The sequence below is a fragment of the Pezoporus occidentalis genome, unplaced genomic scaffold (genome assembly GCF_034315485.1).
Source record: "Pezoporus occidentalis ecotype Australia unplaced genomic scaffold, CSIRO_AGI_Poc_V1 ctg263, whole genome shotgun sequence".
Taxonomy (NCBI): domain Eukaryota; kingdom Metazoa; phylum Chordata; class Aves; order Psittaciformes; family Psittacidae; genus Pezoporus; species Pezoporus occidentalis.
This window is the reverse complement of record NW_026914534.1, coordinates 477,119-501,269: the sequence shown is the minus strand read 5'-3', so window position 1 is coordinate 501,269 and position 24,151 is coordinate 477,119. Positions and strand designations below refer to the sequence as shown.

The 24,151-nt window shown below is 44.2% G+C and overlaps 1 protein-coding gene across 1 annotated transcript in view; it reads left to right on the top strand.

Annotated features, from left to right (window-relative positions):
- Positions 1 to 24,151, top strand: part of GRIN2B (glutamate ionotropic receptor NMDA type subunit 2B) — a 216,511-nt gene that overhangs the window by 40,366 nt on the left and 151,994 nt on the right. The window contains exon 4 of the mRNA XM_062624161.1: positions 5,369 to 5,797. Within this exon, the coding sequence (XP_062480145.1) occupies positions 5,387 to 5,797 (411 nt within the window). The 5' untranslated portion in view covers positions 5,369 to 5,386. The remainder of the gene's footprint in view (positions 1 to 5,368; positions 5,798 to 24,151) is intronic.

Genomic DNA, 24,151 nt, shown 5'->3' with positions numbered 1-24,151 from the left:
AACCACGAGAATGGGAGGCTGTCCTAAGCTGGAATCAGGTTGCCAAAAATCGGGCAGTTGGAGAAACTTAGGTCTAAATTATAGCATGATATACAGCTTTAAGCCCCAGCTTTTAGGAGTAACAGTTCAAGACTGCAATCAGTCCTGCTCCTTTCTTTGCATGGACGGTTGTAGCCCCTGAAGTTTGTCTGTAAGGCAGGTAGTAGACAGATTAAATATGTAGTATTTTTTTGCAGTAGGTAAACACAGAAATAATGTTCTTCTTTGGTCTGGGCATAGAGTAATTTCCTTGCCAGACAGCCCAGTAGAATGCCTAGTGGAATGTTAATTTCTCTACAGCTTCTTCTAGTGTACTTGCTATTCCCTGATGCTGTGTTGGATACCAGGCACAGAGCATCTTCCAGCTTTGTAAAGTATCTCACAGGTGAGATGGATTTCTTTCTACCCCCAACTAGGGCCTGAAACACAAGGACTGCTTTTTGATTCATTGTCTGCTGCTCAAACTGTCAGAGAAATGAAGCCATTGTGAGTTATGATACTGTCAAAGATTGTAAAATACTGAAGGATATGGTAACACTGATGGCTAACACTGGGGCTGGCAGGACATCTCTCTCTAGGTAGTAGTGGGATTGAGGGTGGTGGTGAGTCCCAGAACTGGGCTAGGGATCAGGGATGAGTGTAGGACTAGGAATTAGCATTGTAGTTGGTGCAGATGCAAAATTAGCTGTTGAATTTGGATCTTGTGGCTTGAAGTCCTTCAACCAGTACTGGGACCTCATTGGAGATCCCAGTTAGCAGAGCCCAGAAAGCACTGGGATATGAACTTTCCAGTGGCTGTCCAGGGAAGTACAGAATGGGGAGGCTGGAGGTAAGGTGATGCTGCTCTTCTTCTGATATGGAGCCAGTGTACCTGTGAAGTTCTCTTGGCTAGTGCATACTGTTCAGCCTCCTGTCCCAGGCATCGTCGTCTTCCTAATTAGGAAAACTGATTTCAAGGCAGATTTTTGTCGGGGACTGCATTGTCACAGTACTTCCTTTCCTCTTGCTGTCTTGAGCTTGGAGATCAGGTTTTGGGGACCCTGCAAATACCCTCCCTAGGGGCTATTGTGCAAGGCTGCCTAACTGGCACGATTGCAGAAAAAGGAGGTACCAGCATAGGCACACGACAAAACTGCCCCAGACTCCTGAGACCAGCCCATGTTCTCAATCAGCTTCTTTATCGGACCTGAAGATTGCCTAGCGTTGCTGTAGACTGCCTGAATAGTACTCTGTTTCCAGTTAGCCTGGTTGAGTGCACAATGACCTATTTGTGTACTTTCTGTATTTTGAAATATTGTCCAGAAATAATCTCTAAATGCTGAGCTGTATTTTGCCTGTGCAGCCTAATTTTCTATTAATACCTATCTTAGGTCTGATCCACATAAAAATGCAGTGTCAAATAGGGTTCTCATGATATTTTTAAGCAATCTAACCTTTGGTCCTGGCCAAATTCCAATCTGAATAATTACTGTCTGACTACCTACATTCCTCTTGTATTTTCAATTGGAGAAGTTAGCCTTCCCTTCCTGTTTTAACAGTGATTGTGTAACATTGCTCTGCAGCACTAAGTAGATGCTGCATTCCTCTACAATGGTGGATGTGTTTTATTGGTAGGTAAAATGAGATTATAGAAGTATAATGGGTTTACAGGCATGTTTATACCTAAATATAGACATGTCTGCAAAACCACTTTGTCTAATGGCCTTGTCACATATTATTTTCCAGGGAGTAAGAGACAATACAGTAGTGTGGAGTAGTGTGTAAAGGATTTTACTTACCAGACTGGAGTTTGGGATTTCCTACATTCTTTTGGAATGGCCAAATCACAGAAAATACTCCAACAACAGTGTTACCCCACACCACCACTAAGGGAAAAACCTGCTCATGTAAAATACTTTGTAATAAAATACACTGGTATGTTTTTTAAATTATTTTTAATTGGTGAAATTAGACTCTAATTAAACCAGGTCCCATCCTGGTTTACAACTGCAACCTTGTAAGGTGCTTTTGAAATTCTTTGTGTGTGAATTTCTCCATTTCTTTTCCTTGTTGGAAACAAGAACACCACTCAGGAGGAGGTTTGCATGCTGCCTCCAGTGCTTCCTTGACTGTGTGCCTCAAACTTTTGCATATGAACAGTGTAGAAATTAATGAATAAAACTTACTGCTCTGTGTGTGCAAAAACACATTTACACAATTGTTCTGTGGTCACCTTACTCTGATGATAAGTCTGCGTTGGCTCACCCATGCCTCTCCTCTACTAGTGCACATTCAAAAGGGGCTTGTAGTGAGCCAGACCAGAAGAAAAAAGGGAGATGGGGTTGGTGCTGCCACATTCGTCCCTTTCCCCAACACCTGGCATGTGCATGTGAGCAGAAGTGGCCCCGAGGAGGGAAGGGATTGTAACACTGTGAGCACCCCTTTTGTAGTCTTGGAGCAGCTCAACTCTGTGCTGTGAACCTGTTGCTGCCTTATGGGAGCTGAATAGTGGAGGCCAACACTCAGCCCTGGCTTGGATGTGATTTATTTGTGTTCTGCAGCCTTATCGCATCCCTGGCTCCCATCCTACGAGGGAGCCCTCCCTGGACCTGGTACCTGCTATTCCCTCAGAAGGATACTGGTCTGTGACTTGCAGATTGCTGGATCATCTGAAACACATTATGGTCATGACAGAAGTGTTATGTGTGAGAGAAAAAATAGAGAGCTGTTTTGGGGGGTACAACACAGGCTACCTACATATTTCTCTGCCTAATCCAGAGAGAGCTTATAGCTGAGGATCCAAAACAGAGATGCTAGGTTGGCTGTGGAGGTACTGATGACCTCCTCTTTGCATTAGCTTCTTCCTAGTCCTTGCTGCTCCCTGCATATCTGGCCAATTCCTGAGGATCTAGCACTGTATAGGAATTCCATTTTCCATTTATCTTGTATCGAATGGAAAAATCTGCTGGGGGGCCACATCTCGTGAGCTAGGCACCCGACAGATTGGCATGTGTGCTCTTCAGGATGTGGGCTCTTTGCTGCTGTTTGAAGGTAGAGATGAGAGAGGTTTCTTGGCTTTGATGTAGGTGAAGGGAAGGGAACAGGGTTCTTGGATGGTATTTTTCCCAGTGGAAGAATTATTTGGTCACAAAGGCAGACAGCTGCCATGATTGCCTGCATATCTCCTGCATCACTGCTATATGAGCCCTCGGTTGGAAGGTCCTGTAAAGTATTCCTGGTGGGAAGGGGCTGGGAAAAAACTACACTTTGGTCCCTGGCCATCACAGCTAGCCATTGCCTAACCAAGTGTAATATACTGTGTAAGTCTATGCAGAGGGATCACAGGAGACATATTTTAAAGAGAACAAATATAGCATTAAAGTCAGTGAGCAAGAGAGTGAGAGACAGAGAGCGTGTAGCATGCATTAAAGTTAATAAAGCATTGCAGGAGTGGGGACTGCATTTCACTGTGAAGGAATCTAATTTAGTGACTCGTAATTGGAGGATAACAGTCCTGCTGGAATGAAGTTATCTGTTCATTTTGCCAAACTCTCAAAGTCTCTTGGTTCTCCTTGTGAGCATCTCTTGGAAAGTGGATCCGTCAGAGAGTTTAGAATCGATTGGTGCTTCACACCCGTGGTCCCTTTCAGCCTCTTAAGTGGATTTGGTTCCTCCAGTGCATATTTATTATGTATTTTATTATCTGCTTATTTTTCTGGTACTATCAATGCAGGATGCATACTCTCTGCTTAGCATGACAATGAGGGAGCAGGTGCTGAGCTTCTGTGTTCTCTTGGGCAGCACAAGATAAGGCCCCTTGTTCTCTTTCTCTTTCTGTGGGTGATGTCAGCTACGGCTGTTTTGTGGACAACCAGCCTCCCCAAAGAATTGCCATCCTTCTCCATACTGCTGTTGCTTTCTGTTCATTTGATAGGGACACGTGTAGCAGCAAACAGTATGGAAAGGTCCCGTTCCTGGACCAGAAGTGTAGTGCAAAGAAGCACAGGGCTGGTGTATTTATTCCAAGTGAGCCTGGCTGCTGAAGAACAGTCATGGGTGTGAATAGCTGACTAGGATGTTTTGTGCTGAGGGAAAGTCTTCTTCGGTTTGAAATGCCTGAAGTCTGCTTGTGACAGCAGCATGGCCCTGGGTGGGCACACTGAGCAGGGCTCACTTCCCACAGCGTTGGTGGGCAAATGGGGCAACATTGCTCAGCTGTTGCTCCCAGACCAGGGGGTTCTGATATTTACGCTGCATAGATACTACAAGGATTAATTCAATGGTGTTTGTGAAGTGCCTTGAGGATGAAAAATGCTGTGAAAGTATGAACTAATATTAAAAAAAGTCTGAATAAAGAAAGAACTAGGAACAATCCCGCAGGGAACAGTCCTACTCAGGCAGGGGCTGGAGAGATGACCTCATCGGGTTTTTCCATTTCTACTGTTACGATTTCAAAATAAAGTGGACATGTTCAGGGAGAAGATCTGTGTAACATCCCTGGCTGTAGTAGCTGAGGGTGAACCTTTGTAAGCTCCGTGGGTCTTACTGCTTCTGGGCGAAAATAGCTGTCATAGGGGCTTGGAGGGAATGTCTTCTCCACACTGCACTGATCCATTTTTGGACACAACTGATAGGGATTTTTGGGTTCCTGGATTTTTGTGTTCCTGGATTTTTAAAAAGAAATGAACCTTGTATGGGTGAAAGGCATATGGCTGACTGTACTACAGATTGGAGCTGTGCGTGTCCTCGTGGTAAGAAGGTTGTGTGTAATGGATACACCATACACATAGATTCAATGGTCCTGATAATTTGTCGTCACTTTATTCTGGAGGGGCTGTGCTAAGAAAGTAAAAAGAAGTCCTTATCTGCCTGGTCCCTTTAGCCTTTCTGCCTACACCTCCAGCAGAAGGCCAAACTGATCACAAGCACCAGTAATTCCTTTGTGTTGACGGTAAGCACTTAGACATGGGCTTGACATAAGCAATTAATTTCACCAAGACAGCTGATCAGCCATCAAAGGACAATTCTCTATCAGTTTTGACTTGGGTCTTAGAGTGACATGGGACCTGAGAGGTGACATGATCCCATCTTCTGCTGACAGCTGTTCTTTGAAGTGACTCTAAACTCTGAACTGGAGGTTGGACTGGTCTGGCTCCTCCAAGTTCAACAGAGTACTGAATGCAGCCAAAGGGCTGGGTGTCAGGCAAGAAGGATGGGTGGGAGGAGAGCTAGTGACTGAGGAACATCAATGGATCAGCCTTAAAGGCTGAGTGCATGATTGACTTGTCAATTAATCAGTTTCCCTTTCTCTTACTTTCCCCCTTTCCTGTTTTTTTTCTTCCTCACTCAGGGAGTGTAAGAGCTGAAGATGAGGCCCAGGGTGGAGTGCTACTCTCCAGGGTTTTGGCTGGTGCTGGCAGTCCTCGCGACAACAGGGAGCGGGGCCCGTGCACAGAAAAGCCACCCAAGCATTGGCATTGCGGTCATCCTGGTGGGGACCTCAGACGAAGTCGCCATCAAGGATGCCCACGAGAAAGATGACTTCCACCACCTCTCAGTGGTGCCTCGGGTGGAACTGGTGGCCATGAATGAGACAGATCCCAAGAGCATCATAACACGCATCTGTGACCTCATGTCAGACCGGAAGATTCAAGGGGTGGTATTCGCTGATGATACAGACCAGGAAGCCATTGCCCAGATCCTGGACTTCATCTCTGCCCAGACCCTCACTCCCATCCTGGGCATCCATGGAGGCTCCTCTATGATCATGGCAGATAAGGTAAATTTGAGCTTTCTTCTATTGCATGCCTGCAGATCGAAACTTAAAATAGAAAGAAATAGCTTATTCTGTGATCCTAAGGTGTAGTCTCATGGGGTCGAAGGGTTGGGGGACTCAGATTCAAAGGGAGATTAACAGGGCTAACTGTGTGTAGCGCTGCTGAGAAGAGCCTATTAATCATGTGGAATTATCTGCAAGAGAGAAAAACTAGGAGGGAGAAGAGCAGGTAGAAGAGAGCTACAGAAGAATCAGCCCTTTTTTTCCTTCCTTAGAAGGATAAAGAGCCCCTGACAATAGTGATTTTTATTTTTTTTTAAGGTTTTATTTTTCCTGTATTTTACCTTGGAAGAGCCGGAGATGCTGGCTTGGATTTTTCCTGCGTGCATCTGGAGGACATTGTGGTATTGTCAGGGACGCTTAATACAGCTCTTACATCTTAATTGGAAAATAATTGAATCTTTAATAAAGCCATCCTCTCTCAGAAGTGTTCATTAGCTCCTGAAGTTAAATAGGTGTTAGCTAGAGCAACTAACCAGTCTGAACCAGTCAGGCTAAGTCTTTCTTTTTTCCACTGCTCTATTTTATTCCTTCATATCACTGATATTTCACTGTTTTCCCAGGCCTCAGCCAGTCTTCTGGGGAATTACTTCACAAACACGCCTTCCTGCTACTGGTTTTGAACAGGGCAAGATGCAGAGGGAGCTGCATCTTTGGCCAGCTGATAACTCTTAGTTTAGGGGAGCCTCCACGGGATGCAGCTGGACCTGATACAAGTCTTCCCCTGGGAGGAGCAGGGCACCCAGCAATTCATACATGAGTATGCATTTGATCAGATGTTGTGGCTGAGAGTGGCCTTTGAGCCGCTGTGGGCCAGTGGGACTACCTGAGAGAAGTGTGCTGTCCCTTTCCCTGCAGGCTCAGTTCTAGACTGAGTGAGGACCAAGCCCTTTATTGGGAAGACACTTTTGACCATACTTTGTGCGTGGCAAAAAAGTAAACAGGGACACAAGCCAACAACCTTTTTCTTTTACAGGTCACTTTTAAGTAAATCTGAGACATTTATCTAGGCAGAATCAAATCTAATTGAATGAAGGGGGAGAATTAAACTGGCCACTGTGGCAGCTTTTCCTCAGAAAGAGATCTAGTGGGCTGAGAAATACAGGCACTTTCTGCTTTATTTACCTTGTAAATAAATAATCCAGTGAAGGTTATTGTAGGTGAGTAAATGGGAATAAATTAATCACTCATTATTTTCTCACTCTTTGACCAACTGTTCAGTTGCCAAATAACATACAGTTAAAATACAGTGTTATTTTCTTGTATCAGCCTTTGCACTAAAGAAGTCACTGAATAAAATAGTCACAGGTCTTTTTTCTCTCTCTCTCCTGGAATAGTTGCACATGTGATAAAGTCATTCTGCCCCATTCCACCCACATGTTTTGGAGGACAGTCAGGCAACAATGCTGCTTCTCCATGCTCTCCTGCCTGCTGCATTGCATAGTTATTGATGTCCATGCAAAAGGGGTCTGAAGCATTACTTGAGTGCTGCACTTCACACTTGTGGTGATATTGTATATCCTCTTTGAACAAGTGTAAGAGTTACTGATGCCAAACCTAAGCACTGGGGAAAGGTCCTTGTGACTTTGAACGTGGCAGGCCAAGTTCTGATTCAGATTCCTGCAGTGTAAATCCAGCATAGTCCCATTGCCTTTGGCAGGATTAGAACAGATTTACGCTGCTGTAATTCAAAGAGAAATTTGGCCTATTGCACTTTGCAAAGATCTTTCTTTCTACCCATCTCTAGTCTGTCCTTGGGAAGGCAGGATCTCCCACATCTGCCCTGTGTACCCCACTGTTTCTCTTCTAAAGAGCGTTCAGGCTGCCCACAAGGAGCAGAAAGGTGGAAGCCTTATGAATGGAGACCTCTGTTTTATCCAACTCCCTCTTTTTGTGGTTTTGCAGAGAGGAGAAGCAGGTTACATACAAAGACCTGCAGTTTTAGGAAAGGCCAAAATTTATTTATTTATTTATTTCTTAATACAAATTGAAAAGGCAGACCTCTAACAGCCTCTGATTCACAGGTGTGTAATCTTTAATGGATAGTATTTATTTGATGAATTGAATTAAAATATGGTAAAGAGTAAATATATTGATATTCTACTAAAAATACTGAAGTCAGCCTGGTAAGTCCTTAAGAAAAAATAATCTGTTTTCCACAGAGGGCCTTGACAGAGGCTTTGCTTTCAGTGACTCTTAGTCATATTCTTTGCAGATGAGTTGTGTGACTGGGGTTTGATCCTGCAAGCATGGATTGCTTCTTCCAGCATCCCCTCAACACCCACAGCAGTCAGCTGCGTTTGAACTTGCTCAGCATTTCACAAGTTCATCCCTGCACTTATAGCTTTGTTATGCTCCCTGTGTGTTTGTCATCAGTAGTGCCAATGCAAACCTAAAAACACTACTAACGCCTTAGTGTGACAAATAATCCCCTCTTCTCTGGAGGTTAATGAAAAAAACCTCCTCAGTCAAACCACTTTTCTTGGAGTAGCATGTGAAATTCTTTTACTTTCAGTGAGAGTTTTGTAAGTGTTTCTGGGAGGAAATTTGAGTCCATGTGTAAAAAAGGCTTTGCAATATACTGTGAAGCTGGTAAATTAAAACATGAAAGGGTAGGAAAAAAGAAAAAAAGACCATTTCAAGCTTGAATTTTCTTTTCTCCTGTATATATATACAGAAATACTGCATAATGTGCACTATAGGCTGACTTCCTCTCAGTTAATGTCCATCTAGCAGTTTGCTACAAGCCAGCTGGAGATCTGGGCATTGTTACAACCAGTGGGTAGGGGGGAACCACCTGAGGACAGTTCACCCCACCCACCTCAGGGTGCCCTGAAATGCTCATAGGACAGTCTTGTCTCCCTCTGCCAAGTGCTGAAGAAGGCTGTACCCTGACTTGCTCATGGTGCCTCAAGTTAAATGCTATGAATCCTACTGCAGGCGTAACATAGCAGGTGGAGGTATGTTGCTGGAAATGTAACATCTGGATTTCCTGGTGGTTTTGTTCAAACTCATGCTTTTTAGTATTGCATTTGATTAAATTTTATGGATAATGTTTATATCTTCTGTTTTCCCCGTGTTTTGCTTTTTCCCTCTGAAAAATAAGTATGCAGGAATTTGCATGTGTTTTTGCTGTCTCTCTCCTCAGTGCTGGTGTCCATAATCCCACCTTCTTAGCTGTTACAAAGTGCTATGCTTAATCTTTGCCTAATTTGGCATCAGAAGAAAATGACCAGACGATCTGTGTGCACACTGTGACCTGGGTTTAGTTCCAGGAAAACAGTGAAGCGTAGACACACGATGTGCCTCACTTGAGCTCTGGAGAGACCACTTGGCTGAGGGAGAGTCTTGACATCACTGGTTCAGTCACTTCAGTCTCTGAATGTGCCAGCAGTGACACCAAACAGTGTGAACTGCAGCAGTCATTTTGTCCAGGCTGGGTGGCCTGGGAGTGATGACTGAAGGGGGTCCAATAGCCACTGTGACAGCTACTCTCAGAGGAACAAGATCTGCAGCTGTGGGGCAGGGTAGAAACGTGATCACACTTTTTCAACCCTGCAAGGAAACACCTGCCCTTGTTTTGGTAGTAATATCTTGAAAATGGGCTAGGATGATGGTGTTATGTCACCTGGACCTTTGATGAGAAAGGGATCACTGACGATCTGTGTTCTAATCTGAAATAGATGAGATGGAAAGAAATGTGCACCACGACCAATGCTAGGTTCTTGTGATCCAAGAGCTTTGCTAGTGGAAGCTTCCTAGTCTCTTCAGTTTGCCTGAAGTTGCCATACTGACCTTTCTTTTTACAGCTTTGTAATGCCTGATCTTAGGCATTAGTTTGCATTGCCCAGAGAACTGCAATGCTCTTGTGACTGGTGAGCATATCTGCTCCCCTTCTAGTATTTAAAATAAGCTCTCCTTTCTCAGTTGTTTTTTGAATGCAGAAATTCAATACGATCGCAGTAAGGAAATAGATGATGGATAAGAATGCTGTGTGTTAAGAGACTGATGGTGGAAGGAAACCTTCAAGGCTGCAAACCAAGCTTCCGTTCAGATAAGCAGACAAACCAATACCTTGTGTTTGCAGACCTGAGACTGGAAATCAGGGCTGGGCTTTTCTTCATTATATGTTCAATAGTAGTTAAAATGACTTCTTACTAGAACTTGAAGTAGAGGAGCAGTTACAGAAAAGGAAATAGCAATAACAATATACATTCATAGGTATCTTAAGAGTGAATTGTTCAGATTTAGGATGCTTATTGTGTTGGAAAAGATTTAGCTTTTTGCCTAAAAAATGACCACACCATTCAGCTGGTTGGTCTGTTTTGTAATGAGAGACTATTTGTTTTAAAAAGTAACAGGAGATCTCAACTTGTTGATAATGAAAACAGAAAAGGTAAGGGCAAAAAATGCCACGGGTTCTCTTTATAGCACAGCTGGTGATCGTAGTTTTTGGTGGAACTGTCCCTCACTATTTCTCCACAGTCATATTATTTTGCCAAAGCTTCTTGTCCTGTGCAGCTTTACAATAACACAGTGGTGCCCAGGCAGCACCTAGGAAAAATATTGGAAGAAGAGGATGATTATGTTTACCCAGCTGAAAATAATTCTCCTCTATCTTTGCATCACTTGCTATTTTTTCCAGGGTTTCCCCACACAGGTTAGCCATACTGATGGACATAAAATGTTAGGAAAGAATAATCTGTTAAATTCGGTTGTGTCCATAATAAAATCTGTATGAAAGCTGCATGACACTGACCTGAAATCTAAAATCCCTGATCCAGTCTAGGCCAGATTTTCCTTCCTTTTCTCACACAGCACAGAGGTGACTTTTCTGCTACTCTCTCCACTACCTTGCTCTTTCTTCCCCATTCACACCAAAGCTGCACCTCTACCTTTCCATCCCCACTTCATAAATCTCTGTCCCCTTTCTTTTGGTTTTCTGTCAAGGTTTCCAAGACATGTTGTGTCTCTCTCAATGCTGAATGTAGCTGTGATCTCCATGATGCTGCAGCAATGGTATTCTTTGGTATTTTGATAGGGAGGAAGTCCAAACTTGGACAATAGGTGGAAAGCACCAGGAAAGAAAATTAACTGCTGGTCAGAGTGCAGCGAAGTGATGCTGCAGGTAGAGGGAAGCTAAAATGAGTTGGATAAGCTGAGCACCTAGATTCACACTGAAACCAGGACAAAGTCAAAGACACTGGGACAGTGCTGCTAAAAGCAGAAGATCTGTAATTAAAAGGAAAGCACTTTCACTCTCGGGTTTCCAAAGGTTAAATAATAGGGATGCATGGGGACTGCAAACCTCGTTTTTTGGATGTAAATTTGTTTCATTTCCATTAGGGATGACATCTGAAGTTTTTAGAGTCCTTGTGTGAAGGAAAAAAGCAAAAGAAAAATTTCCCTTTGACTATGATTATATGAACTGAAGTGAAATAAATTCCAAACAAAATGCTGCTTAGAAGCAGGAAGGGGAAAAGACGCATTTTGATCTACAGATGTTGAAAGAGTATGGTTCAATGCTGTCAGAAGATTTCTATCCCTTTTTTCCCTCCAAAGCAAAGCTGTATGCAGTTCATGTAATTTCACAAAGCATTTTCCTTCCTCTGAAACGACATTTGATGATAGTAGTAGTTTAAATGTTCTTAGACTAATCTAGTGGTTAACAAAGATGAATTTGATTTGAAAAAAAAAAAAATCAGCAGTTTCCCTGCAAGCTTTTAATAATTTTATTGAGGACATGATTAATACACTTCTGCTTTTGGTACTCAATTTCATCTTGCTGCCAAATGAAAGTGCTGTGTTGCTTACCAATAATGCTTACCAATAATGCTTACCAATAATGCTTACCAATATCACGTGTTCTGAAACTACAAGTCTGCTGCAAAAGTTGGGGAGGGAGAAGAAAGGTGGGTCACAGAGATATAAACAATGAAAGCCAGTATTGTATGTCAATGTTGTTTTTTCCCATAACAACAGGCCAGGTGGATCTGTAATTTGGGTTTACATCTCTATCTAATCCACCCAAACAAAATGACATTTTTTCATATAAAGAAAAGGAATATAGGTAGCATATTTGTGTGGATTTTAATTATCATCTGAGAATTTCCCTAGAATAGTTTTTATTACTTTACAAATGAATTACAGCACTTAAAATCCCTCAGATATTAGGAAACCTTGAAATGAACTTCTAAGAGCTTTAACCTCTCCCCAGGGCCATTAAATCCATCAGTGTTAGTTCTCATTTTATAAACAAGAGCTCAAGTGCTTTCATCAATATTATTTCAATTAAAAAAAAAAGACTTCAAAGAAATATTTTATTTCTTTTATTAAATATCCTATCAAAATAGTCTGCTTTTAAACTTGTGAAGTTTTCCTCTACTTTATCTCCCATTTTTTTTTTTGGAGGAAATCCATTTCAAAGCCTTAACTTTTTGGGGGGTATTGTTTTCAAGAGTCACAAGAGAAAATAAGGAGTTTGATTTTCCCCCCACATACTCCACTTAAAAAAAAAAGAAAAAAAAAATCTGGGAACTTTCCCTGAAATATCCCCATCCAGTAGTTTCTACTTGATGCACTTTATATCTGCCCTGAGCCTTGGAAATAAAAGGCCTTGGAGACCTGAAGCCCGAAGGCACCCTCTGAGCTTGAGTGTCTCAGGGCTGGGGAAGAGAAAACCTGGAGGGACCCTGGTGAGGCTGCCAATGTATCCTGGGTTCTTTTGGGCGGCAGCAGCGCTGGGGCAGGGATAGGATGCTGAAGGAGAAGATGATTACACAGAGGCATGGTTGTCTTCCCTTGATACAAGTGGTCCCAGACCCACCACCAAGCAAAACTGAAGTCTGATTCCTTTACATCAGCCTTCTGTAGCTATTTATAAGCTACTTTATTTTGGGCCATAGAATTCTTTTTCCAGTAGTACTGAGCATTAGTTTTCTTCTCTTGTTATAGTGATGTTTTCTTTCGAGTGACAGAAGACCTTTCCTTGCCTAGCTCTGAATGTAACTGCTACAACATACCTGAGGGAAAGAGAAGCTGAATTAACTTCTTTCCAACTGATGTTTAAATGTGGTGTTGCCATTGTCTGCCTGGGAATAGAAGTATTGCAATATCTGTGAGGAAAAGACTGATTTCCACCCAGCTTGGACCTGGCAAGTAATGAGGCTTTTGTGAAGTCCTTTCTTGCTAGATTTCTAACTTTGATATTCACACTAATGATGTGTTGTTAGATCTCCAAATCTGTGAGCACTTATCTAAATAAAACCTGGGAGCTTGATGAGATCTGACCCATAGTTATTTATAATCATCATTATAACCCTTTTCTTCAAAACAAAAAAAAACAACACAAAAGTTTTAAATCAATTTGTGCCATCCCCATCCAGACAAGGAGATTAGTTTCTTCATTCTAGAGCAGGCAGTCCTTTATTACAACCCGAAGCAGTTACTTGTCTCACAAAATCTAAATTAATTGCACTCAAATTTGTCCCTACCCTAAACTGGCCTCAAATGAAATTGAAAACACGGAGTGTGAAATTGCCCAATGCTGCTGCTTTAGATCTGCATGTCATTCTCCAGTAACTACAGGACAGAGAGAAACAATTCTTCCCAGGGAATCTCTTACTCTCTTTGCCTTTTATTTGCCTCATTAACCAAGTTTGGAGGGGATGGATTATGAAGGAAGTTAAGGGAATTACATATACGCAAGCTGGAAAAAAACAGGGTATAGATAAAGATATAAGTGTAGTCTGTGACTGTTAAGGGTCTGGAGGAACTGATATACGAAGACAGAGTGAAACAGCTGTATGTGTGTATTGTAGCTTGGCTGAACAATGAGTCAGGATGTGATTTATACACACAGTGAATAGAAGTAGACTGAGATTAGAGAAAATAATGCTTGGTGTAGCTGCCAGAAGTCGAAGTAGGAGAGACAGGATAAAGTTGAGAAAATATATTAAATAATATGCTGTGATATGTTAAATGACAATATTAAATGATACTTTAGTGTATCAAGAAAAAATTCAGGCACTGAGTTTTATCAGGATGTGCTCTAGTCTCTTTAGGGAAGAGCATGGAAAACATTTTGCTGTTTTTAAGCAGGACTGAACCAAATACTGGAGAATGTTATGTTGCTGGAGTGGAGGAGAAAGAGAATGAACAAGATGAGACAGAGGAAAGAAAACAGAATCTAGGGTAGTGGGAGGAAAAACAATAAAGAGGGTAAGTTCTGAAGGTGACTGAAAAAAACCCCAAGCAAAACCTATAGGCTCTGTTGAGGCATTTTTTTCACTGTGCTTTGGCAGTAGCTTCTAGCTGTGCATCTGTGAGGCTCCTGATAATAACAATATACGTATGTTCCAGAGGAAGAGGGGAAGAAGGAATGATGTGGAGAGTCTAAAGGCAGGCAGGAAAAAGGCAAGAAAGGCAAGCACACATAGTGAGGAGGACTGATCTACAGGGTGCCAAGCAAGTCTACTAGAACGGAGTCCCCACTGCAGCTCAGCTATAAAACATGACTTTAAGGCAGTTGCTCAACTTCTGTCTACAGCAATTTGCCCTTTGCAAGAAGACTGTAACAATGTTTGTGTAAAGTGCTTTGAGCTCTACAAAACGCAAAGGCTACCTAATTGCTAGGGAGCAATTAACAGATTTTTCTAGCTGAAGCAAATACAATGCTTGATATGAAAATGTGGACTCTAGAAGGATAAGCTGTAACCCCTATTAGAGGTGGTTGAATAGCTGCAGCATACAGGAGAACTTTTTGTATTCAGGGCGGATAGTACCGTCTATTGTAAGCTTGCCCAGCATTTCCCATTATAAGATCCTCTTGGGGGTTTCCTGTAACTTTGCCAGGCCATGACTGTTTGTGCAAAGTTTCCTATGCCAGGTGTATGCCTCAAGCTGATGAATTTATTTCACTATTTATTTGGAAAATAAAACAGCTCTCTCTGAAAATATGGCACGGGATGATATGTGATTTACCTGTGTAAATGTGCTGGCACATTTTCTTCCAAAGGTTCTGCCTGCCCACCACAGGTCCTCAGAGCAAATGCGCAGGTTTGGTGCAGGTGTCTTACAGGGGAGGACTTTTAACCACAAATGTGCTGGTTGCCCCAAGTTTGGCCTTGTTATAAGCATGATAAACTGTGTATGTTCACCAGAGTCTTTTTAGGTGTCTGTCACATGTCTCTAAAGATCTTGTCCTTGCAAACTGTGCTTCAAAATCGCACCTGGATCTTGGGGACTGCACAGGTCATGCTGGGGCTGGAGCTCTCCTGTGAGGTCCTGGTGGGATCCAGACAGGAGAAATGTGCAGCGTGGGATCTGGACTGTGACAGGGCGAGTTTGGGGGGCATGCAGGGGGTCACAGAGAGCCAGTGCAGAGCAGGAGCATCTGAAAGAGATTCTGAAACAAGGAGATGGGCAGGCAGGTTGAAAAAGGTGGAAAACAGGATGGGGAATAGGAAAAGGCAGAGAAGAAAGAGGAGGAGATGTGCTTGCCCAGGTGATGCTGCCCAAGTTGCCATTGAAGCGCAAAACCTGTCAGGGGAAAACTGAGGAGAGCAGGGCTTGGCTGAGGCAGGGCACAGGGCAATGGCATCATCAGCCATGCTTTCCCTGTGAGTGCTGCCTGACCCTTCAGTTAGACAGGAATGTTTCCTCTTTGCTCTGCACTGAGCCACAAAGGGAGTCAGAAATGGCTCCTTGAGGGGGACAGGGACACTGTCATCAGTGCTCCCCTTGAGGGAAGGCCACCAGGTCACCCAAAGTGTGCATGGGGCTGACTTGGCTGCTCCCCTCCTTAGCCAATACAGCCTGTGCTAGGGCCCCAGGCCTGGTGGGGAGAGGGAAAAGTTCCTGGGAGGAGGGGGCAAGACCCCACAGCCTCCACCAGCTGCTTGGTTTGGGGCCAGTGTGGTCACTGCTGAGGCTCTGCACTGGAGGGCACAGATGGGAGCCTTTGGGAGGATGCTCTGTGGTAGAGCTGCTGACTCCTCAAGGTGTGTGCTCACGCAGTGCAGTGCTTTGTCCTGGCTCTTGCTCCAGAGCTTGCTTTGCTGCTCCCTTTCTGCAGAGGCAGAGCTGTGTCCTTACCCTCCCTCCCCAGCTTGCTGCAGCAGTATGGAAGTGTGGGATGAAAAGCCATGTGGCGTGGCTCTGCCATGGGGCTGGGCAGTGTGTCCACTGGGCTGCCACCCTTGCTGGATGCCAAATACTGCTCCATGCCTGCTCCCCTTCCCCTCCTTTCACTTCTCGCAGTTCTCTTCCTCTCACCCTCTCCTGCCTGTCATTCTACCCATTTCTTAATTATTGTTTGCACTGTGTTTTGAAAATGTGGTGTGCTGTATAAATGCTAAGTGTTTTTATTATTATTTCTGCTTTTTCATTTGCATCCCTCACCTTGTCTTCTCTCTCTATTGTGGCTTCCAGAGAGAATGTGTGGGCTTACATTATTTATAGCTGTGTGAGAGTAATTACAGAAGTGATTTAATTGCTCAGTTAATACCGTTCTCTACATCACCAGCTTGTCAAGCTGGTGATCCTCTCACCACAGCTAAACATGAAGTTTAGTGTTGTCTATTCCACATCATGGTTGAGCAGCTATAGGAGGTGAAGCTTGAGAGAAAGGTTTGTGACAGACTTGTAAGTTGCTTGTTACTCCCCCTGGGCTAAGGGACGAGCCTGAGGGGACCTAGCCAGGGGTAAAGTGGTGTCACCTCAGCTGGGGCAGAACTGCCTGTGAGGATGTTGTGTGTTGTGAGGGTTCATAGCTCCTGGCTAATGGGGACTTCCCCCAACAGAAGCCTACTTGAGCTAAAGTTTATTATTTGGTGTGCTGCATTAGCCAGCTCTTCACGTTTATCAAAGCTCAGAGATCTGGAAGGATGTTATTGTCTTAACTTCTACTTAAGCCTAACAAATCTAAGGGTTCACACATCTGCATGGCCTGAGTGTGAGGTAATACTACTACCTCCAGAAATGTTCATCCTTGCAAGTGGCTGCATATAGCTCTCACCCTCTTGAAATAAATGAATTTTCCTTCTGAAGTGGATGTCCTCCTCTTGCTGAGACTCCCCTCATTGGAAATACAGTTTTTCCATCACGTTCAGTTCATGAAGACTTGTGGGGAGCAGGAAATCTCCCATTGCTGGTGAAGTATGGAAGAAGGTTGAGAGAGGAAAGGACTTTCCTTGAGACAACACATTGAACTGTTAGTTACCAATACCATTTAGTTATCCACTAGAGACAGTTAAAAACGAAATTCAAACCACCTAGTGAGCTCAGGAGAAATGTAAGGAAGACAATCCTTTTCTGAAGGTACTATAGATAAAAAGGAGGGGTCAATGGATCCTTAATAAAGGAAACAGTTTGGGAAGCGGAGAGGCTCTTGTTGGATAGTGGCGCATTTGTTACATAATGATGTATGGAGACAGCATCTCTCAGAAAGTGCCTCCCTTCTGTGTCTCCAAGTTGCCTGGCTCCATTTGGGCCCCTCCAGGGCCCTGGCTATGGGCCAGGCTCAGCCTGTTCCTTGGCGTGGGCAGCAGGAGGGTTGGGAGCAGGTGGCATCAAGGCTGGTAGAGTGGAGTGCCTTTTCCATGTGGCATTGCATGCCAAGCTGCCAGGCGCAGGACACCTGGTAGCTGAATGGGCTCTGCCCACCTCCCAGAGAGTGGTGGCAATTGAAGAAGTAGGCATAAGTATTTTGGAGTATGAACAGTGATTATAGATGCCATTTTTTTCCCCTGACATCCAGCACGAGGCAGGTTAGGGCAGCCCAAAATTGAAAAAAGGCTGGGTATCTCCACTTTCTGAAAGTTGGGCCTTTCATGTTTATCTCTGAATGGACACCCAGAGTCTCTTACCATTTTTGCAGATCCACACCAGAGGCTTTTCTGCCCCTAGTCTGGCACTGAAAGTGAATTTTATCAGCTGACATTGGAACAGTTTGTTGAGAAGACAATGAGTGGAAGGGTGATGGAACCCTTGTTTTGTCAGCTCCCAAATGAATGAATCCTGTTTTCAGCAGATTCACATCTCATGGTTGACTCTTTAAATGAATTATATACTAAGACTGTAATGTGAGCTCAACTTAGTAGACACCAGAGAGTCCACAGAGGAGAGAACCTGAGCTGGGTGAAGAGATTTCGGAAGAGCTGAACTTATCCTTCCCCCAGTGGTGAGGACCAGGGGCACTAAAAGTATCTAATTTCTCCACCCACCACATTGCTTCAACTGGAAGATGTTCAGTCCAAATAAGTGGGTGTGCAGCTTCAAGTTTTCAGGAGCTGACTACACCACCCTCTACAACAATCCCATTCCTCCCCAGGTCTCCTATTGCTTTTCTTCCAGTTTCCACTGTGTTTTTTATACCCACTGGCTGGGCAAAAGGGAGATCTACTGTTGTGTCCTGGGGTTCTGTTTATAGGGGCTGCCCACTACAGGCATGTTGCCATGGCAGGATGAAGTTTATTTGATTGCCTAGTGAGGCCTTAACTGTGAATGAGTAAATCATATGCACTGCTGTGGGGCCAGAGAAAGGACTGCATGCATTTCTAGGCTGTATTTTATACAGCGCTGTAAGAATTTAATTCTCCTCAAGTCCTCTGCCCCTTTATCAAATCAGGTGGAAATTGGCCAGCGGGTTCAAGAGTTACTGGGAAGCCTGACTCACATATGCACGAACACACATGCATCAGGTTTGCAAGAGCTTGTTTCCTAAAGAAAACAAGCCACAATTGCATGCAGAAGATGGCCAAAGCCTCTGGAACGTCTTGGGAACTGTGATTTCTGCACACGTGACCCATGCACAGTGTGTCACAAACATGCTTGCAGCATGCTCTCCTTCCCTGCCACATGCTCCCATGGTGACTCACTCTGATTCACCCCAGTGCCGTCCTGCTTTGTGATTCGCATACGAGCATCTAATGTGAGTGAGTGGCACTGTCTCTCAAGGTTGGATGCTTGGTTCACACTTGTGCTCGGTGACTTATGCTACTGCACCAAGCCGGCTTGGATTGCAGCAGCGAAAGAGACACAGTCATGAACAGGAGTTTTCTCAGTGTCACATGCTCATGTCGGTTAGCTTTTGAAGGAGAACATGGTGCAAGGCTTGGAGATTTTAATATTTCTATCCAAAACCAGACCTCTTGAGAAAAGAAATTGGCCTGATGACAGCAACAATAATTGGATTATTCCACTGGATTATTCCACTGGTATCCTCTGTGCCTTTTACTATATTTTCAATGCAGAGACTTAAAAATTGCACTTAAAATGTGAATTGTACCTTAGTTTTCTTCATAACTGACAAGCAGACGTCTGTTTTCTGCCTCATTTTTTTTCTGCCTTTGGGCTGGCTGAGCTTTCTGTCTAGTCTTATTCTTAGCCTTGTGGCAAGTCTGCAGCAAACTATAGTGGTTTGGGTTCCTCAGGTGGCATACTGATCAAATCAGGCATACTCTAACCGGTGGGTACCTTCAGTTGGACAGAGGATGAACCAGGCAGCCTTCTCTCTCTGCTTGTTTTGGTCATATGACAGACTCCCTAAACTCATGGCACCTCCATCTCTTTTGTTTTAAAAGTCTCTGATTATCTTTTGGTAAACTTTTGCATATTTGGAATCTGTCAGGTGAGTTTGCTGCACATTGAGCATATCGAAATATTTGCTACAGCCATTAACTGGCCAGAGAAGTAATTTTTTTTGCTAGTCAGTTCCTTAATTTAGATTTAATAAGTCACTTTGTGCTCCATTAATTAGGCCTTCATGCAAAATGTTTAATGCCAAAGTGTGCTCGCCTGCAGATGGTGGAACAGCTTCATTTAGAGGGTGGTTAGAGACCTCACTTGGCTGCGCTGTTCCTCATGCCCATGATCTGTTCTCCCACAATGAGCCGTGCTGCTGTTAACCTTCCCTATCTCTATGTCCTGGTGTGAGGCCATGGGGCTCATATTCACAAGGGCTTGCCCCAGCTGTTCTCTCTGTCTGTTCCCTCTGCCCTTGCCTGGGCTCCCTTAGGAAATTTAGCGCATACATGTGGATTTTAAGTTTCATCTTCTGTTTAATCGTTATAAACTGAAGCTGTGGCTGGCAGATTTCTCACCAGAGGCAAAACAGGCTGACAAAAACATGCTGTGATACTGACCACTGGGAGGAGAAATGGAGGTTGTGAGTGGTATTTGTCTCCTGCTGTGCTTTGGTCACATTTCTGTTGACAGTGTCGCGCACCGGTCACTGTACTGGTCCAGCAGTGTTACTCTAGATAGAGACATGCCTGTAATAATACTCAGTAATATACAGTACAAGCTGTGAGGAAGCATTTTGTGCTTCCAGAGTGCCAGTAGCCAGCCAGCAGCTCCTGCCGTGCTGCTGCTATAAAATAAACAGATTTCTCAAATCAAACATCAATGGCTTTTTTTGTTTGGTAGTAGGAGAGTGAGTTTAGTTTTTCTGTTTCCTCCTGTCCTGGTTTAATCTAGGTTGCAAGGATTTTATTGCTTGGCATATTTGGGTTTCTGTACCCAGGGAGAAGTGGTTTTGTGTGGGAATCGGTAACGTGGAAGAGGTGTGTCGTGTCTCTGTGTAACCATGCCCATGCAGAAATGTCCTGTCATTCTCTGCACTGCATGCATCCCAGCTATCAAGGAATCCTTTTGGCTGGCATTTTGCTGTTGCTTGATGTATAAATTGGATAAGAAAATGAGGTAACATGAAAAGGTTAGACTGAAGTTGACACAGATCTTGTTGTGACAATTTTTCTCTTTGCAGTTAGGAATCTGTAGGGGATGGTCCTCTGGGAACTCATCTCCTGGAATTTGTTCCTTCAGTTACAAGGAGGGAACCTCTAGAGGATAAAATCATATTCCGATGTTCCTTCCTTGCTGCTCATCTGGCCTTGTTATTTTTGCTCTGGTCCACCTCAATGTGCTAAGCACACTTTGGGGGGTAGCCCCTGCAGATGGGTGGGACTTCTTGTGGAGGCTGAGAAAAGGTGGTAGAACTGTGCCAGGGTAAGAAAAGAATGAGGAGGCCTGCTGAATGGAGGTGTTCAATAAGACACAGAAGTGTGGATGAAGGGCTCAAGGTACCCCAGGAGTGAAGTGTGGAAGGAGGCAGGGGTGTGGAAAGAGAAGGTTTGACAAGATGTTCAGAGTAATTCATAGACTAAAGTGGCAGAAAGGTCTCAGGGTGAGATCAGATAATTAATGACTGCAGGGACGCATCTTCCTCTCTCAGCCAGCAATACGTGCATTGTGTGACTTCTAGTAAGTATATCTCTCCCACCACTTCTTTTGCTTACCCCATGGCCACATGTGCTCAGCAGCCCTCAGCTTTCCTGAAAAGATCCTTTATGTGCCTGTTAAACACCACAGACCATATGCTGGGATGGCTGCTGGCTACTGTCACCCTGTATTGTGTTGCCACCTCCTTGGTGAAATGTGCTGCCACGCTGTACTGTTGCCATGTTGTTTGCCATGCATTCCCAATTTCTGCCTTGTCCTGGGAGGTCTTTGTAGGGGGCTTTGAAGAAAGGAACGGGGGCTCTAGTTGCCTTTAGTTCCCATGTTGCATCGGAGGCAGGATCTGGCCCCGCTGCTGGTGAGCACTAGGCTGGGGAGGGAAGGCAGTGCAGTGAAGAGTGACTCATTCTCCAGAAATGAAGCAAATGCACAAAAATGTGTCTGCACCTAAAGATGGGGGGAAAAAATACAACTTCAGACTCAAAGGGTTCATTTTAGTTGCCCAAGTCCCCCCAGAGGAAAACTCGTTGCTACCAGATACTTTCCCTTACACAGCCCCATAATTTCTTTTCCCCTTAGTATTTTCTCTTAATGGTTGAACCGTTTAACACCACATACAAACTCAGATCTGGCTGCTCTGGGGTGATTCTGGGTTGCCATGGCAATGATGCCTGTCTTTCCAAATTAGGACATTTTTCCTGCTGCCTTTTTTATGCGAGGCGTTCTCTCATCTCCTCTTACTCTCCCTTGATGTCTGAAGTGAAGAGCGCTGCCTCCTCTCTCTCATGCTCTCTGAAAAGGATCAGGCTCTGCACATCTGAATTAATTCCTCTGAAGCCCGTGCCAGGTTGTCATGTGCCAGCTCAGCGAGGACCAAATTTGTGCTCCTCAATGAACCCGCCACAGGATCAGGGCAAAGAGGGGTAGGAGAGATGTAAAGGTGATGAGGTTAGTGAGGATGGTAGCGTGGGACCGACGCATGCTTATTCCCTGCTTGGGGAATTGCCTCATCTTTGCCTGTATGCCGTCTGGAGGTGGGTGCTGGGGCGAGAGCTGCTTAGCTTGAAATATTTCATAGGACTAGAAAAGCTAGTCAAAGAAATGTGAACATGAATGTGTTGGCATGCAGAAATCTGTCAGACAGCTCTGGCTCCCCAAGGTCCAGTCCTCTCTGGGGCAGGCACCTGCAGTGAAACCACAGGAGTCTCTTTGGGGTGTTGTACTGCTGGGCCTTGTCCCCTGGATACACTGAGCTGTGCCTGGTATGTGTCAGTGTGCTCAAGCAGACAAGTGTCCTCATACCACTTCTGCAGCAGTATATTCCCCTTGTTGGCTTGGGACTTGGTGTAAGTCAGACTCACCTCAGTTTTATTCTGGCTGCTGGCAGGATCCATGGCCCCAGTGGCAGCTGGGATTAGAGTGACACAGAGACGCCCGTGATCAAACTGTCTTCCCTGGGTTATGCCTCTGACCCAGGGGAGTAGGAAAAGAAAGGAGCTGGCACAGGCAACACTAGAAACTTGCAGAAATGGAGGCATGCCTGTTGTGGGCAGGTCTGGGTGGCTGAGTAATGCCAGGGGCTAGGAGTGGATCTGCTACCCCGGAGGAGTTTCATCATGCCTGTGTGAGGTGATGAGTGGCAGAGCAGCATGGTCCAGCATTTTTTACCCATTAGGGCATAAATGAAAAGGTGATGTGGTGAGGTTTCCTTGCTCATTCTTTTGCTGGCCAAATGGGCTATTAACCCAAGACCAGTTTTTAACCTTGTGATATATTTTGGGACTTTCACGTATAGCAGAGGACAGAAAATCAGGGGAGAGTAAAAGTTGTGGATTGTAAATGTTTGCAGTGGAGATGAAGGTGTAAAATTTGGTTGAGAAGATGATTGGCCTCGAAGCCTGTTCTATTCTGGCCATGGTATGGCGTTGCTATTTTTCATAAAAGATGCTTTAGAGCTGGGGGCAATTGGCTGTGAAAAGTGTAGCAGAGTGATGTGCCATCGCTGAAGTCCTTGGGCTCAGTCCCAGGTGCTCTGCGCCTTTGGCTGCCGTGTGACGGCATTAATGTCCTGCTGGGTTGATGGGGTGGTCAGGCACACTCCCCTTTTTTCCAGAAAGCCAAGAGTCTTGATTTTGTTGAATGATACAGCATTTAAATAAAAATAGGTGTGTGGACTTGTAAATTGGTTTGACTTTGCTATACTATCCCAGTAGACCTGATGTTGTCCAGTAAATGTTAATTTAGAAACCTTTTTGTAATGTTGTGTGAGCTAGTTTAGATCAAAAGCTGATTTAGCCCAGTATTCTGCAGCCAACAGGAGCTGATAGAGGACCAGTTAGCTATACTTCCTCAGAATATTTTCCAAGAGCATCCTGTGAGTTATGGCTCAGGACTTCCTAAGCTAGTCAGCATATCTTTGTGTTTAGTAATGCTGGATGTTTTTTTTTTTTTCTTCCATATACTTACCCACATGCAAATTTTGGCATTTGTGAACTCGTGAACATTTTTAGCATCCAAGAGACAAGGACTTTTGCCACATAACTGCTCATTGGGTGAAGAAGTTCTCCTTTGTTGGGAAGTTACCACTTGGCATTCTCTTTTGATAATCTGTCATTCTTTTACTGGAAAAAAAATAGCTAACAATTATTCCCTCTTCAACATCTATATCCAGCCCAAAATCTTAGAGGTCCTTACCATATTCCTCCCAGCTGTCAGTTTTCCGCAGGGGACTTGTAATTTATTTAGTTGATTCTCAGGAAGACCTTTCCAGTTGTGTAATCAATTCTCCTACCTTTTTTGCCTCTTCTACATCCCTCTGGGGGAGGAATTCAACAGAGATTCTCCAGTGGAAACAAGGAAGATCTGAAGTCAGTGGGTATTACTTGCAGTGTCTAACTGGCCTGGCCATGACACAGATACAGCATGCCCTGTGGTGTCCTGAGGGAGTGGTTTTGGGTCTGCCCTCTGAGATGTGGGTAAGAGGTGTAGGTGTCCAGCACTGTTTGAAGGGCAGTTAGAAAGATGATGGAACCAAAATGTAGTGCCAGACAGAGTAAT